Raw genomic sequence first — 17,977 nt, 5'->3', positions numbered from 1 at the left:
GGAGGGGTTGAGGGAGGAGTTGTGGTGGTAACCTGAGTGTCCTGTCACCTGGCTTTCCCCCTGCCCATGAGTCACTTCCAGGAGACAAAGGGGAGTTGGCAGTTTCCTGCCCCCAGAGGGAAGATCTGATTATTGTCCTTTGTTTCAGTCCATGCTGAATCCACTCCCATATGCAAGTTCTTTGTGATTTTGATTGTCTTCTGTCTGGGATCATCAGGGTTGGCATAGCAACTGGGCAGGGCTCCTGTGGATGTGCTGGAATGGTGAAGGGATTATGGCTGACCAGAACCAAGTCACCCCCCTTTGATAGTCCTTGTCATATGGAGTAAAATAAAAATGGAACAGTGCAAATCTGATGTATGGTTGATTTTTAACAGAAATGTGGCGTATGTAATGTGTGAGTGAGTGTGTGTGTGAAGTTTGTACAAACAGAATGATTGGGGTGGGGGGGTTCCTGCTACACCATTTAGTGGGTTGGCCCGAAGGTTACATATTCTTGGCACACAGCTTTTTTCAGTCTCTTTTGCTGTGTGCATCGGATCGCCCGCCCACCCTCCCTATTTTAGGGCTGTTGCGCTTGACCTTGCTATGCCTGTCATGGGGTCGTCTGCTTTGGGGGCAGGGGCCTGGCAGGAATTTTCTCCATTTGGCAGATTGGCTGGTGCCATTTGCTTTTTGCCTACTGCGTAGTAAATCGTCACAACTTGTAAGGTTACGGTTAGGTATTGGTTAAAATTTGGTTGGTGGAGGGGATGTGGTTGGCTGTGCCTGCCCCTCCAATGCTGCTGCTGCAAGGGAATTCCATTAAAGGAATCCAGGGGTTTGCCATACATTTGTCCGTATGCCCAGCAAGGGGCTAGGGCCGCACTAGCCCCTGGGAGCATGTGGGGAGGGGTGACGGTATGGTGCCCAGCCCCATTCTCTCCCCAATATTGTTTTCCCTTACTGGCTTTGGCTGGAATCCGGAAGTCAGTTCTGTCCCCGTGCGGGGTCAGATGGTCGTAACCAATGCCTAAGCAACCACTCACATTATGTATTTTAATAAAGTTGTGGCCAAAATTATGCCAAAAACCTTAAACAAAAATTCTGTGTGAATTGTGATTTATATAGGGGGTGGCTTGGGGATCTCGACACGCAACTGGGGGAGGCTTGGGAGCTCGTGCACCCGAGCGGCTATCCCGCACCTGGGAGGGCACCCTCCGTGTCCTGCGCACCCGCCCTGGGCAGCATGGGCATATGTTCCGCCGCTGGCCAAACCAGGAAGCCCCTGCAGCAGCATCCGTCCAGTGATGCTGTACCTCAGTGGCTCTGAAGTCCCAGTCTCAGAACAAAGAGAGCTTCTTCCACATTCTGGGCAGGGATGCCGCTTACCTTGGAGGCAGCGGAGGATGGTTGTTCATCCACAGGAGGAGGAGATGCTGCAGTTGTTATTGTTTATTGGATTTATATACCGCCCCATACCCCGGGGTCTCAGGGCAGTTCACAGAATAAAATCAAGATATGAAACCACAATACATTGGACACTCGGGTTGCGAATGTGATCTGTGCAGGAAGCACGTTCGCAACCCACAGCGCAGCGTGTGCCCACAAGCGGGTTGCGATTCGGCACTTCTGCACATGCGCAAAGCGCAATTTAGCGCTTCTGCGCATGTGCAACTGCCGAAACCGAGAAGTAACCCGTTCCAGTACTTTTGGGTTTCAGCGCATCCGTAACCCGGAAAAACGCAACCTGAAGCTTCTGTAACCCGAGGTATGACTGTATAGTCATACCTCGGGATAAATATGCTTCAGGATAAGTATTTTCGGGTTGCGCTCCGTGGCGACCCGGAAGTAACGGAGTGCGTTACTTCCGGGTTTTGCCGTTTGTGAATGACATCACGTGCATGCGTGGTAGTGGCGAAACATGACCCGTGCAGACGCGCAGTTGCGTCTTATGTTCCATTCAGGATGCAAATGGGGCTCCGGAATGGATCCTGTTTGCATCCCAAGGTACCACTGTACACCTAATAAAAATGAAAACAACAACCCAATAGCACCCCAAAAAAACAAAAACACGTTTTAAAATGTGATTGACCCAATCTGACCCAATTTTTCTCCCAACAGCTTCCTGCTCTCTGGGTGTCTCCTTTTTTAAACCATTTTAACATACCAAACGTGTGGTCTCTTTCTGTGCTAGGAAGAAGAGAGGAACTTTGGAAATAACACACAGAAATATAGGCTGTTGAACCTTTAATAGAATTTTCTCAGATTTTGAATGATACTGAGCGCAAAACCTTATGCTTTTTTAAAAAATCTATTCTATACAGGATCAATTTTTATATATATATATATATGAATGTTATGTGCAGTATTAATTAGGAAATCCAGTTAGCAACTTACTTAGCAATTTTCTTCTTTATAATTGCATATCTTAGGAAGAGCACTGCTTTAACTGAATGTAAAAGGATATGTTTTCATCTTCCATCCTAGGACAATGATTCCTCCAGGAGAATGTCTGTATGCTGGGAGGAAAAGACGGAAACCCATCCAGAAACAGTTAAGTATTTATCCCATCCAGTCTGTTTATTCTATTTTATTCTTCTCACAATAAGCCTTTGACATAAGACTTACCTTTATTGTTTTTGGGGGACAGGAGGCAGGCAGGTGTGGAGGACTCCCTGGTCCTGAATGGGGTAACTGTGCCCCTGAAGGACCAGGTGCGCAGCCTAGGAGTCATTCTGGACTCGCAGCTGTCCATGGAGGCACAGGTCAATTCTGTGTCCAGGGCAGCTGTTTACCAGCTCCATCTGGTGCGCAGGCTGAGACCCTATCTGCCTGCGGACTGCCTCGCCAGAGTGGTGAATGCTCTGGTTATCTCTCGCTTGGACTACTGCAATGCACTCTACGTGGGGCTCCCTTTGAAGGTGACCCGGAAACTACAACTAATCCAGAATGTGGCAGCTAGACTGGTGACTGGGAGCGGCCGCCGAGACCACATAAGACTTGAAAGACATTGGCTCCCAGTACTTTTCCAAGCACAATTAAAAATGTTGGTGCTGACCTTTAAAGCCCTAAACGGCCTCAGTCCAGTATACCTGAAGGAACATCTCCACCCCCATCGTTTTGCCCGGACACTGAGGTCCAGCACTGAGGGCAGAGGGCCGTCTCGGTAGTGACACCTGCCCTGTGGAATACCCTCCCACCAGATGCCAAAGAGAAAAATAACTACCAGACTTTTAAAAGACATCTGAAGCCTGTTTAGGGAAGCTTTTAATGTTTGACGGACTATTGTATTTTAATATTTTGTTGGAAGCCACCCAGAGTGGCTGGGGAAACCCAGCCAGATGGGCGGTGTATAAATAAATTATTATTATTATTATTATTATTATTATTATTATTATTATTATTATTATTATTTTATTTAACCCATTTGTATTGCTACCTGTCTCCAACAAGCTGATGGTGCCAGCCAGCTCTCTTTCTTCTCTGTTGTCTCTCATAAGAACCCAGCGAGTTCTGTCGAGAAACAACAAAGGGCCCAAATATTTAGACATATTTGTGGCCTAAATATGTCCCTCTTCCATAGAATCAAAGAATTGTAGAGAGTTGGAAGGGTTCACAAGGATTCTAGTACAAGCACCTGCAATGCAAGAATCTTTTGCCCAATGTTGGGCTCGAACCCACGACTCTGAGATTAAGAGATTTAGAGATTAATACTCTCCTGACTGAGCTACCCTGATCTGAACTGGGACAGTGTTGTCCCAGCCTGATGGAGGATGTATATTTTCAAAGTGGCAGGGCAGCAGAAACCTAAGCCACGCTCTGTGCTCTCCTTGTGTATGTTATCATTACACTTAAGCAGATTTAACTGAAATTCCTTCAACTCTATGAACAGAAGTTCTCTGAGGGGTGGACAAAATTCTGTGCGCCTCACCAAGATCCTTTGGGCAGTGTCATTACAGAGCCAAACTACACAGGATGTCACCAATTGAGTTCCTTTTAATCACTTTGTTGTTGTGGTTGTGGTTTTTCTTTATTTGTAGGCGTGGGGGAGCAATATTCATTGGGAATGTAGAGTGTGGGGAAGGGAGTTTAACCCAGTTTAACCTTTTTCAGCCGTGGGCCGGTCCACCGTCCCTCAGACCATGTGGTGGACCGGACTATATTTTGGACAAAAATATGAATGAATTCCTATGCCCCACAAATAACCCAGAGATGCACTTTAAATAAAAGAACACATTCTACTCATGTAAAAACACACTGATTCCCGGACCGTCTGCGGGCCAGATTGAGAAGGCGATTGGGCCGGATCCAGCCCCTGGGCCTTATGTCGCCTACCCCTGGTTTAACCCATCCCCACACTGCAACTGCAAGGAGTAAACACACCTTGCATGTGCTGCAGTGAGGCTTAGAAGAAAGATCCCATTGGCATCAGCATTGCTACAGCGCAGGGAAGTGGCATCCATTTTCATGGATGTCATGAAAGTCTCAGCCTCTGCTCATGGCCTGTGTTTCCAGTGACCGTTGTTCTGTCCATGCGCCTGTAATTAAATAAATAAGCACCCGTGTGGTGCAGTGGTTACAGTGCCGGGACTACAGCTTGGGAGACCAGGGTTCGAATCCCCACTGGACCACGAAGCTTGCTGGGTGAACTTGAGTCAGTGACTGCCTCTTAGCCTAGCCTACCTCACAGAGCTGTTGTGGAAATAAAACGAGCAGCGGGAGAAGCATCTAAGCCAGGGGTCAGCAACCTGCGGCCCACAAGCCGCCCCTGAAGCAAGCCACCCACTCGCTGCGCTAAACCAGTACAGCACGGAGCGGGGCCTTGCTTCCGCGGAGCTGAAAATCCAGCCCATGGAGCGATCTCTGCTGGAGTGAACCAGCCCAGGCGAGGTAAACCTTGCAAACCCCTGATCTAAGCCACCTTGAGCTCCATGGAGAGAAGTGTGGGATATAAATGCAATAAATAAAATCGTAAAATAAAATAAAATAAAAACCACTGCTTGACTGCAGATAGTAATAATAATAATAATAATAATAATAATAATAATAATAATAATAATAAATTTATTATTTATACCCCGCCCATCTGGCTGAGTTTCCCCAGCCACTCTGGGCGGCTCCCAATCAGTGTTAAAAACAGTACAGCGTTACATATTAAAAACTTCCCTGAGCAGGGCTGCCTTAAGATGTCTGGTGTAGTGGTTAAGAGTGGTAGACTCGTAATCTGGTGAACCGGGTTCGATTCCCCGCTCCTCCACCTGCAGCTGCTGGGTGACCTTGGGCTAGTCACACTTCTCTGAAGTCTCTCAGCCCCACTCACCTCACAGAGTGTTTGTTGTGGGGGAGGAAGGGAAAGGAGAATGTTAGCCGCTTTGAGACTCCTTCAGGTAGTGATAAAGCGGGATATCAAATCCAAACTCTTCTTTTTCTTCTTCTTCTTCTGAATGTCAGGTAATTATTTATATCTTTGACATCTGATGGACAGGCTGTGTCCACACTCCCATTTGCTTTGCACTCACTGTGTTTCCAATGCTGAGTTTTCCATTTGTGTTCATATGGCTTACTCAAAATGCATATGGATTCTGTACTTTGTTACAAAATACTAGCATCTGATGTGTTGTTTCACCAACCAACTTCACACCAATTAGAGTTCTTAAGCAGTTCCTAATTTGTTTCTAGCTACAGTGTGAAAGGACGCGGGTGCTGTGGGTTAAACCACAGAGCCTAGGACTTGCCGATCAGAAGGTCGGTGGTTTGAATCCCTGCGACAGGGTGAGCTCTCATTGCTCGGTCCCTGCTCCTGCCAACCTAGCTCGAAAGCACAAAAAAGTGCAAGTAGATAAATAGGTACTGCTCCGACGGGAAGGTAAACGGCGTTTCCGTGCTGTAGCAGGAAACCCGCCCCCCCCATCAACACTACATACGCTGCGCTTCTGTTATAAATTCATAGAAAATCAACCATACATAGGATTTGCACTGTTCCACTTTTATTTTACTCCATGAAGGAAGGACTACAAAATGGGGAAGGTTTGATACAGGCCACCATAATCCTTGAACATACCAGCACATCCACAGGAGCCCTGCCCAGTTGCTATGCCATCCCTGATGGTCCTAGACAGAAGACCATCAAGATCACAAAGAACTTGCATATGGGAGTGGATTCAGCATGGACTGAAACAAAGGACAATGATCAGATCTTCCCTCTGGGGGCAGGAAACTGCAAACTCCCCTCTGTCACCTGGAAAGTACTCATGGGGAGGGGGAAAGGGGGAACCAGCCAGGTGACAGGACCCTCAGGTTACCACCACAACTCCTCCCTCAACCCCTCCTTTCTGTGATGTATGCATGATGCTTCTGGGGGTGGGCTTGATCTACAGGATGGGAATTTCAAAAGTCTTTATAAGTCCTTGCACACCATTTTTCTGTGTCCTTTCTCTCTCCTGCAAGTGAGGGGAGCACCCTGTTGCAACAGTTCAATAAAGGCCAAGCCTACAGGCTGCTGTTTTGCTCCAAGTTATCCTGGTTGGTGTCTTTGTTTTTGTCCAAGGGAGCCCTCGGATTTTTCCGTTAACAGTGCGCTGCTCTGGTTCTCCAGAAGTGGCTTAGTCTTGCTGGCCACATGACCCAGAAACTGTATGCTGGCTCCCTCGGCCAGTAAAGCAAGATGAGCGCCACAACCCCAGAATCGGCCACGACTGGACCTAATGGTCAGGGGTCCCTTTACCTTTACCTTTACCTTACAGTCTGAAAACCATTGCGTAGGCCGGGGAAAGACATTCCCTGCTCCATCAAACAGTAATTAATTGAAGTTGTGCTGATGTGAAGAACAAGCAGAGGAAATGCCCCACGAAGAGAACAGCTTCAGTCTGCTTTTTTTTTAAAAAAATATTTATTAAAGTTTCACAAACAATAAAAAATTTCAAATTTAAACTACAAAAGTGAAAAAATCCAAGAACAAAACACATAAACAATACACAATAAAAAGCAGTTAACAGCTTCAGTCTGCTTTAAGGCAATAGAGCGAACAATTTCTCTTAGTGTCCTGTGTATTAAAGGTACACGCCAGACTTTAAATTGGTGTGAGAGTGTAGTCTAGGTTTTCTCCATACTTTTCTTCTTGTTCCTTCAACACAAGTATTTCTCTATCATTATCTTTAAAATGTATAAGGATTTTGAGGCTAACTCAATTTTTAAAGAATTCAGTCTATGCTTCAGCCACTAGCAAAGCTTTTGCAGCTTGGGTCTGAATTTTGCAAATACATATCTTTTATTAACCCAAGGCGTACTTTGCTGTAAGATTCTTTTAGGTGTCAGAGTGTAGTTAAGAATAGAATAGTGGTTGTCTAAACTCATAAAGTTATTATGTTCTGCATCATTTATCTCAGTGCTGTTGAGAAGATCTGGTTCCCTGATACTGTACAGCAACACTCAATACAAGTTACTGGACTATTTTCAGACTTCATGAAATGAAGTACTAACCAAGAATTATTGCAAAGTGTTAATTCTATCATACAACAGCAAACTACCACTCTACTTTGGGACACATTTTAAAAAGAAAAGCCTGACTAGCTTTTCAGATAGGGATGTTTTTAATGTTTGATGTTTTATTCTGTTTTAATATTCTGTTGGGAGCCTCCCAGAGTGGCTTGGGCAACCCAGCCAAATGGGTGGGGTATTAATAATAAATTATTATTATTATTATTATTATTATTACTTTTAATTGAATAACTTTCTAAAGAAATGCCTGAAGTAACTGATACTGTAGTTTGATGTCTTGTTTATTCTGTTATATTTTACTCCAAGAAGACCCATTTATCCTAAACAGAACCCAATAAAGCAGACATGCATATTCAAAATATCTTTCTTAAATGTGATCCCATTGAGATCCCAAGATGAAATTTTGAGGGTAGTCCTTAGAAATATTAAATAATCAATACAAAATTTGGACATTTTTAATCATTTTTTAAAATCACTTTTTAAAATTCTAAATTTTGTAACTTTAAAATTTAAAGTAAGCACATCATGTGACCTATCATATTAAAGCCCATGAAGTTCTGAAGAGATCAGTATATTTAGTTTTGAAATTCTGGGCTGAGTTTTTATGGCTGTTGTGTAATCTGGCAAGGCCAAAATTGTCTCTCTTTTTTGGAAATTTCAAACACTCATAACTCAAAAACAGGATGAGATAAAAAAAATTAGATTTAAATTTAGTTTTGATCATTCAACAAGCGTACAAAATATTAAGAAAATTCAAATACACAAGGTACAAAAAAAGGATCACTTTATATGGAATAATATATATGGATTATATGGAATATCTCTGTTGGAAGCTACAGAAACTGGGGACTGGGAGCAGTGAAGGGGTTTGTGAAAGGATTTTGTGACACAAGAAGTGGGAGATGATGGTACACATAAAGGTAGCGGGGAGAATTTTTGCCAGTTAAGCATCAGTTTAACACCTCTTTCAAAATTGGTGATTTTTCTGTGGAAATGTTTGGGTCAAGAGAACTGGCACTCCAGGCTTAAGATGGTGGGTTTTTCATAGCACATTTTCTCCCCGCACAGGAGGCCCGTGCATGGGAATGGGAAGTCTAATCCTTCAAAGAGACACAGAGATCGCCTGAATGCTGAGTTAGATCACCTGGCCAGTCTCCTGCCTTTCCCACCGGACATAATAGCTAAACTGGACAAACTCTCCGTCTTGCGTCTCAGCGTCAGTTACCTTAGAGTCAAAAGCTTCTTTCAAGGTAAGGCTTCAAGTCGTAATAATCTTTTCTTGGTGTCTGAGGGAACATTGCACACGTTCTCAGAGACCATGTCTACCCAGACCTCTACCAGGAAGAGTGGACCTGCTCCATGATGCTAGTGGCTTAGGGCCCTTGTATCTATGGAATCACCTCTCCTGGTCTGCCCCACAGAGGACCTTTGTTGTTGTTTAGTCGTTTAGTCGTGTCCGACTCTTTGTGACCCCCTGGACCAGAGCACGCCAGGCACTCCTGTCTTCCACTGCCTCCCACAGTTTGGTCAGACTCATGTTTGTAGCTTCGAGAACACTATCCAACCATCTCGTCCTCTGTCGTCCCCTTCTCCTTGTGCCCTCCATCTTTCCCAACATCAGGGTCTTTTCCAGGGGGTCTTCTCTTCTCATGAGGTGGCCAAAGTATTGGAGCCTCAGCTTCACAATCTGTCCTTCCAGGGCTAATTTCCTTAAGAATGGATGCGTTTGATCTTCTTGCGGTCCATGGGACTCTCAAGAGTCTCCTCCAGCACCATAATTCAAAAGCATCAATTCTTCTTTGTGGTCCAGCTCTCACTTCCATACATCACTACTGGGAAAACCATGGCTTTAACTATACAGACCTTTGTTGGCAAGGTGATGTCTCTGCTTTTTAAGATGCTGTCTAGGTTTGCCATTGCCTTTCTCCCAAGGAGCAGGCGTCTTTTAATTTCGTGGCTGCTGTCACCATCTGCAGTGATCATGGAGCCCAAGAAAGTAAAATCTCTCACTGCCTCCATTTCTTCTCCTTCTATTTCCCAGGAGGTGATGGGACCAGTGGCCATGATCTTCGTTTTTTTGATGTTGAGCTTCAGACCATATTTTGCGCTCTCCTCTTTCACCCTCATTAAAAGGTTCTTTAATTCCTCCTCACTTTCTGCCATCAAGGTTGTGTCATCTGCATGTCTGAGGACCTTAAGGTCCATGAATAACCATAGTTTAGAGGTCTTGGGCTCTAAGGAAGTCAGACTATCCTCCACCAGGGCCAGGGCCTTTTCAGTGATGGCTCCAACCTGGTGGAATGCTCTGTCCCATGAGCCCAGGGCCCTTCAGGATTTAACCTACTTCCGTCAGGCCTGTAAGACAGAGCTATTCCACCTGGCCTCTAATTTGAATTCAGCCTGATCTTTTATTTCCCTTCCCTTCCCTCCCCCTCCCCTTTTATGAAGATCACCCGCTCTGAGACCCCACAGCTAATTCTCCCCTGGCCTCCTCGCTGGCCCAAGTAGGACCAATTCAGCCAGCTAGCCCTGGGGATTATCTAATTGATTTTTATTTTTATTGTTATTCATGTTTTTATACTGTATTTAATGCTGCTTTTATAATTGAGTGTTTTAAAGTGTTTTAAATTTGTTGTTAGCCACCCTGAGCCTGGTTTCTGAACCGGGGAGGGCAGGGTATAAATAAAAATGTATGATGATGATGATGTAGTATGCTTGTTTACATTTTTGGAGCATTTGCTGTGACACCCCCAGAAATGGGATGCCCAGGCCTTACAGGCTTTGCTTCTTGTGACCTTTGGCTTTGCCTGCCCTTCGCTCAGCCAGATGTTTGCTGCCTTGCCCTCTGCCCTTTCCATCATCCTACCAGCTATCCTGGGCTGTAGCTTCCAGTGTCATGGAGGAATTATTTGTATAGAGTGTGTTTAATACCATTGAATTCATACTTCTGATTAGATGTGCATAGCATTGCATTGTGCAAGGCTAGCTGCATCTCAACAATTAAATCTTGGTTAAATAAGTAGGTAATAAGCGACGATATGCGTGACTACAGGCACTCACATGCTGCAAACAAGGCCGGGAGCTGCAGTTAACTTCCTGCCGCATCGGAATTGGGGAACAACGATGAATAGCTTTCAAACAAGCCCTAAGTATGAAACCATGGTTTAAAGTTTGCCTCTCAGTCTTAGCTTGTTTAGAAGACATTAACCAGAGTTTCTGGTTCAGACATAACAGGAAGTTATGGTTACTGTGGTTTCCTGGCTTGCTTTGCCACTTGCACGAAAGGAAGAACGAAGTGGCTGCATGCTGCAGGTCATGCATATTTCATATTATTATGCTGAGATTTGATAATCTGTGGCTGCTGAATAACAACGTGCACAACTGAAACTGGGCAGATTTTTTATAAAAGCCGTGCAGTGTGGATAGAGGGATCATCATGCCCTGTACTAAAAGGTTCCTGTAAAGATCACACTGCTGATCTGTGAAGTGCTTTGAATACTTGGAAGTGCTATATATGTTTGTGTCCTCTTATTAAAGTTTATAAGTGAGAGCACTTGATAACGTGAGCCACAACCTGCGATATGGAGTGTGTGTGTGTGTGTGTGTGTGTGTGTGTGTTTGAAGAAGCACAGTACACACACAGGTTTGTTTGGTTTTTATATTAATATTCACATTTCTAAGTTGCTTTTTGAGAACTTTTAGACAAAAGTGCCTTACCACCTGTTATAAAATTATATCGGAAAATAAGATAAGCATAATTCAAATTTAGAAAACCTCACAGTTAACCAATACAGTTGCTTAAAAACCAAATTTAAAAACCACATTGCAAACAAAACAAGCAGCGGCATGTACACATGCACACATCCTAATAGCTGTCCTCAGGGCCGGCCCACCCATGAGGAAAGGGGAGGCAACCTCCTCAGGCAGCAGAAGCCAGAATAGCTGCAGCGTGTTCCTTGGAGGTTGGATCTGCCGCCTCCTCGGCTGCTCCCATCCACTGCCACCACTTGGCAAATAGGAGCCACTACAGTGGTACCTCGGGTTACAGATGCTTCAGGTTACAGACTCCGCTAACCCAGAAATAGTACCTCGGGTTAAGAACTTTGCTTCAGGATGAGAACAAAAATTGTGTGGCGGCAACGGGAGGCCCCATTAGCTAAAATGGTGCTTCAGGTTAAGAAAAGTTTCAGGTTAAGAACGGACCTCCGGAACAAATTAAGTTCTTAACCTGAGGTACCACTGTACCGGTCTCCTTCCACCCTTGTTCCCAATGTAGAGCTTTATTCCTCCTTCGTTTCTGAAGCAGATGTTCACTCACACCTTCTTCCCTGATAGGAGGGCATCATTTTGAGGTTTGCCTCAGGTGCCAAATTGTCTTGGGCTGGCCCTGGGTACCCTAGACCAAAGGCTTTGTAGAGTTAGACAGTTCTTGTCAGATAGTAATGAATCAACAGCCATGGAGTTAGTTCAGCCTTTCTTAAACCTGGGTCCCCAGATGTTGTTAGACTACAACCCCTATAATCTTTGACCACTGGTCCTGGTAGCTAGGGATGATGGGAGTTGTAGTCCAACAAAGTTAATATGACCAGAGTAAGGAGAAATGGCAGGGAATGGGATAGTTGGGGGAGAAGCATAAGGTGAAATTTATTGGGAAGGTCCTGGACAATTATGTGATTGATGGTAATCAGACTGAACGTCTGATTATCAAAGCGCTCTGAGATAAAGACCTCAAATGCTCTGATCAAAGCCGTTTTCTGCTGTCTGCGCCTGGGGGCTTAGTCAGGGGCTAAAACAAGGTGGTGAGCTGAGGAACCAACATCTTACCCAAACACTATGTAAGAACCCGTTGTGAGTATAAGGTCTGCACTCTCTTTTTCTTAAACATTTTTGGGGAAGGAAAAATACAACTTAGAGATATTTCTTTGTCTGCATCCAGTGTGGCAAATGTACCTTTGGATCTTCCAGTGACTGTTGGTATTGTTAAATAGTTGATGGCTGAACAACTAAAAATGAATGGATTAATGTTTGATGAAAGGGGGAAAGAAAATGAATCAGAGAGAGATGAAATAGAAAATGGAACTGGAGATTACTTAGAGGCTTCAGACAAAATTGATGAAAACGTGACAGGACTGGACGATGAAACAGCAAAATTGGAGAAAGCAGATGGTGAAATGGAAATGCTTTTCATACAGAGGCTTGGAGGAGAAAGGGAAGATAAAACCATAAATGGTCATCTGGATCTGGCATTAATCGTATCGATGACATTGAGAGAGAAGAAAATCTTTGGAAAAACTTCCATCCTGGCCTTTCTTCAGTTCTAGCAGAGAGAAAGTATTCTGCATACGATTTGGAGCAAATTCATAGAATGATGCTACTAATATGTATGGAAAAAGGATGGAAGAAACGTAAGTGGATAGTCCTAGAGGAGGAGATCGGAATACTATGTTAAACAGTACAGGGAATGGAAGCATGAAAGGAAATGGAATTTGAATATATGGAACTGGGCATAAACTAAAGGATATATAACAAGAAAAGAATTGTGGAATATTATTCCAATATGTGATCACTGTAGAGAGATTTTAACATAGAAATGGACAAAAGAATTTACTAGTACTCAGTATGGAGGAATAGTGGTGGGAATTAATGGAGTTAAAGTTGATATTAAACAAAAAGCACGGTTGACATTTACCAATTATAACAACAACAACAATTTGGGAATCCCTCTTAGAGTTGAGTGGGAATGAATTCGAGACACATTTACGTAAAAGAAATATTGTTTAACAGAAAGTGGAGAAGATGGATATTACCATGGACTGAATGTTAGAAATATTTCCCCCCCTTTTTATGTAACTTGCAGATGGAAAATCAGAGGTCCTTTTATATTTCTTTATTGTTTCTTTTTCTTCTTCGCTCTCTCTCTCTTCATATTCCTGCTTCTCTTTCTCCTTCTTTTCTCTTTTTCTTTCTTTTTTGTTGTAATCTCTCTTCTTTGTTTTCTTCTCTTCTTTTTTCCTTGGCGTCTTCTGCTTGGGCCTTTATTAAGGTCCAGTGATTGTATAGTCATGGAGGTGGTAGGTGGTTGATGTCCTCAACATTGGACAAGCATAGGCAAGGGTGCCAACAGGATTTTCTAAATCCAATAAAGAGCTGTACAACTCCCCATTCCACCTGCAATCTATTAGCAAGAGCTGGTGATAGCACATACAGAGGCAGACTATAGTTCTCCATAAGCAATGATCTTGCAATTAAAAAATAAGCCAACGATTTTGTTTCAGAACAAACAGAACTTTACTGTCTTGAATGAGCTACATTTTGGCGCACTGTATAATTTAAATCAAATGTTCATTGATGTGCATGATGAGGCATCTTGCAGATTTAGAAACAATTTAAAATATTTTGTTAACAAAGTGTCTGGTGTTTCACCATCTGAAAATATTTTCAATAGAAGTTGAAGTATGCCAATGTTAACTTATGTGTAGAAACTTTACACGTCAGGCTTACGTAATTACAACAATATGTGCAATGTTGCCATGCACAAAATTATCTCCTGCTGCCTACAAAATAGTATCAGTTATGTACAACTGGAGTAAACAATTAGAGGATGCTCCATTGAATCATTACAAACTGCATCCAATATCATTATTCCTTAACCATCCAAGATCATTCACCTTTCCAACCAATAGTACTGGCTATCTCATCCTCAGTCCTTTGCCAATGCAATTTAATTTTTAAAGGTTCGTGTCCTGGCAGGTGTATTTCCAGAATTCTTGTTAAGGTGCATATATATATCTATTAATTAAAATCAGGACTGATCTGAGACAGCAACTGTTTTGGGATAAACAGATAATAATGCACAGAAGTGGGGATGAACAGCAGTGCCTCCCTGTTACCTTCTTCTCTACCTAGCGGCCAATTCATCTCTTTATGTTTATATGGTTATATGCCGTTTTCACCAAAAGTCTTCAAAATTAACATGCATATAAAATCAAAACTTGGCAGGAAAAACCAAAACCGCAGAAGCGAAGCAGCAAACCTGAATATATTTTTTAAAAAACCTACTCCAAACAAAACCATTTTCGCTGAACTTCAGAATGTCTGTAAAATGAGGTCCTGATGGGTGTCCTGGGGGAGAGGATTGCAATTCCTAGGTGTCACCATTGAGAAAACCCTGTTTCACTTCAGCACTAGCTGAACCTCTTGGCAGCTTCTGAACATTGCACAGAACTTCCATTGCTGATCTCAACAGGTGAGCAGATTCATGTGGAAGAAGGTGTTCCTCAAATACCTTGGTCCCAAACTGGTACCAAACTGTGCACTTGGCCAATGGCAGACTCCTCTCACTGCTGCTTGGGAGGAAGTCTTAGCTAGCCCTAGTCTTTTCCTCTGAGGTCTCCTCACAAAGAGAAAAGATTGGTTGCAGAATGGAAGGAAGGGAGGGTTTTTGGTTAAAGTTTTCTCTTTTCATGGGGACGCGGGTGGCACTGTGGTCTAAACCACTGAACCTCTTGGGCTTGCCAATCAGAAGCTCAGTGGTTCGAATCCCCACGATGGGGTGAGCTCCCATTGCTTGGTCCCAGCTCCTGCCAACCTAGCAGTTCGAAAGCACGCCAGAAAGTGCAAGTAGATAAATAGGTACCGCTCTGGCGGGAAGGTAAACAGCGTTTCCGTGCGCTGCTCTGGTTTCGGTGTTCCTCTGTCCTAGAAGCAGCTTAGTTATGCTGGCCACATGACCCAGGAAAACTGTCTGCGGAGTGGACAATTCGCGACTGGACTTAGCTGTCAGGGGTCCCTTTACCTTTACCTTCTCTTTTTATACATGGCAGAATCTATCACTAGATACTAGGGCTTAAAACATTAGATGGTTGATTAATCACCTGATTAAATTAGTGGGGCGAGCTAAAGGTTTGTGATATTTTTTGCTTTTTGTGTGTTTGGTAAATTCTATGAAAATGTCATGCTACAGACACCATTTTCATTTTCTTATACAGTAAGCCTGCAACTCATACACATTTAACTTGTGCGCATTTAGCTTTACACATGGGGGGGGGAATTAAAATAATTGAAAGGGGGTGGAGATGGAGGGGGGGTTCCAGGAAAGATAATTTTGGCTTTAAGCGTGATCCCTGGAATGTAACCCTATGTGTGTTGCAGGCCTACTATATACTTAAGGTGTTCTATATCATTTTAAAGATATTTTTCCAGTGTTTCATGATCTGGCAACAGGTTTTCAGAATGGCAATTTACACATGAGCAAAACATGAAGCATGTCCTGCACGTTGCCTCAGAATTTCTTTAATTTTTTTGGTAAAGTTCAGTTGAAGACCTCTTCAAGAAAATGAGAATAGATTAATGAGCCCTTATTGTAGTGATAGTTTTGCTTCCTTGTTTGGTGTACAGAGAAGAAATGTTATGTTAGGGACAAAATCAAGACAATGAAACTTAAGCTGGTTGAATGTGATATATTAGTTGCAAAAACATAACTTCCCCCATCAACAAATGAAAAGAAAAACCAATATGCTTTAACTTTATTCTCTTCTTTGAGGTTATTGGCATTAAGTATACATGTTGAGATATTAAGTGTAGTTTATATGCCACATTTGATGGGGGGCACCTTACACAGCATAAATGTGTTGTCATATTTTCATCCTTGAGAATTTAATAATTATTAGGGAAGCAATCTGATGCACAAGAAGCGAATGCAAAACAAGCCAGTATAAGTTAAGCTGGAGTAAAGTTACACTAGATCCAAACTCCGTTTGAGGTGCTACAGAGCACTATTTTATCCCCGGAGCTATTTAATATCTATATGCAGTGCTTTCCCCCCTAGAAAAATAGGTACCGGTACTCACCATGAAGTTGTTGCAAGTAAGTGCCACACTTTTTAACAGCAACAAAACGAGTTGCTGCTACTGCGTAACCTTGAGTACCTTGAGAATAATCACTTGCACTTGACCTGGAAACTGCAATTAGTGCAGAATATTAGTCCAGAATATTGCGGCATAGTTGCTGCCTGGAGTAAGGCACATTTGCTCAGAGATCTGCACGGGGTTGATTTGTTACCAGGCCAAGGTCAAGGCATTACTATTAGTATGCAAAGCCCTTAACAAGTTTAGGTCAGTTTATGTGCACACTTGACAGTTTCAGTCTATGAAACTGGTTTGTTAATCTGCAGTTGTTAGTTTTTGCGGTGGTACCTACACACTGGGACTCCCTGCCTGTTTACATTTTTAGATGTAAACTCCAAACATGTTGACATCAGTGTATCTTAGTCTCTTTTTACTTTTAATTGGGACACGGGTGGCGCTGTGGGTTAAACCACAGAGCCTAGGACTTGCCGATGAAAAGTCGGCAGTTCGAATCCCTGCGACGGGGTGCGCTCCCGTTGCTCGGTCCCTGCTCCTGCCAACCTAGCAGTTCGAAAGCACGTCAAAGTGCAAGTAGATAAATAGGTACTGCTCCGTTGGGAAGGTAAACGGCGTTTCTGTGCGCTGCTCTGGTTCGCCAGAAGTGGCTTAGTAATGCTGGCCACATGACCCGGAAGCTGTACGCCAGCTCCCTCGGCCAATAAAGCGAGATGAACGCCGTAACCCCAGAGTCGGCCACGACTGGACCTAATGGTCAGGGGTCCCTTTACCTTTACCTTGATTTTAATTATTTTAAAACATTTAAATAATTTTAAGTTCTTATTGATAATTTTCCTATTTCTTGCAGTCCGCTTAGAAGTTTTACTACAGTCAAGCAGTGTAAAAACCATGCCTCCTTTAGTCTTAAAATTCCCACAATTGTGGATGTGTGTTTGAGGGAAAGAAATTGTAATTCCACTGAGGATAGGTCCACGTCCTCCATCATCTAGGAGGGCAGCTGGATAGCTTAGGTGGCCTGGGGGCACAACAAGGGCTGCTCTCCCCGTGCAGCTGTCCCACTTTGGCTAATGAGGATGTCAGGGAACTGACATCGGAGCTAGAGGCGGAGGGAAGGCTCTCAAATGATGCTGGAGAAGGGCCCAGCAGGGAGAGAGGCAGCTCCGCAGATGGGGAAGCAAATCAGCGCAACACCAGGGATATAGAGGGGCTGATGGGGGAATCGGCGAGAGGGCTCCAGGACTCTTCACCGGACACCAGCGGGGAGAGCACAGGTCCTCCGCTACCCACGCCCACCCTGCGCAGAAGACTTCCGCGCAGAGAGAGTAGGAGGGGACTGGGTGTCAAACAACTTTTATGTTGGAAAAGATTTAAGAAACGCCCACTGACGGATTCTGCTAGCAACTGAGGCAGCCACGAAGTGAAAGGCTGTCTAGACTGAAAGGTTTAACAAGGCAACAAAGCCTGGGGAGGCGGCAACTTACGGACAAGCAACCCATACACATTCCAGAGGATTAGCAATATTTTGGGGTTCAAAGACTGTATTCATTGTGCGGGAAGAGTGGTTGGGGGGACACATACCGGTGTCAGAGAGCAGCCCCCTTCATCCATCCATCATATTTTCATTCTCTTTCGCT

The 17,977-nt window shown here is 43.7% G+C and overlaps 1 protein-coding gene across 1 annotated transcript in view; it reads left to right on the top strand.

Moving 5' to 3' along the window:
• Positions 1–17,977, top strand: part of AHRR (aryl hydrocarbon receptor repressor) — a 55,536-nt gene that overhangs the window by 6,993 nt on the left and 30,566 nt on the right. Inside the window, exons 2-3 of the mRNA XM_082194827.1 lie at positions 2,470–2,535; positions 8,548–8,729. Of these exons, the coding sequence (XP_082050953.1) occupies positions 2,474–2,535; positions 8,548–8,729 (244 nt within the window). The 5' untranslated portion in view covers positions 2,470–2,473. The remainder of the gene's footprint in view (positions 1–2,469; positions 2,536–8,547; positions 8,730–17,977) is intronic.

This window comes from Podarcis vaucheri, assembly GCF_965113315.1.
Source record: "Podarcis vaucheri genome assembly, chromosome: 13".
NCBI lineage: Eukaryota > Metazoa > Chordata > Lepidosauria > Squamata > Lacertidae > Podarcis > Podarcis vaucheri.
Note: the sequence above shows the minus strand (reverse complement) of the source record. Positions and strands in the feature narration are given on the sequence as shown.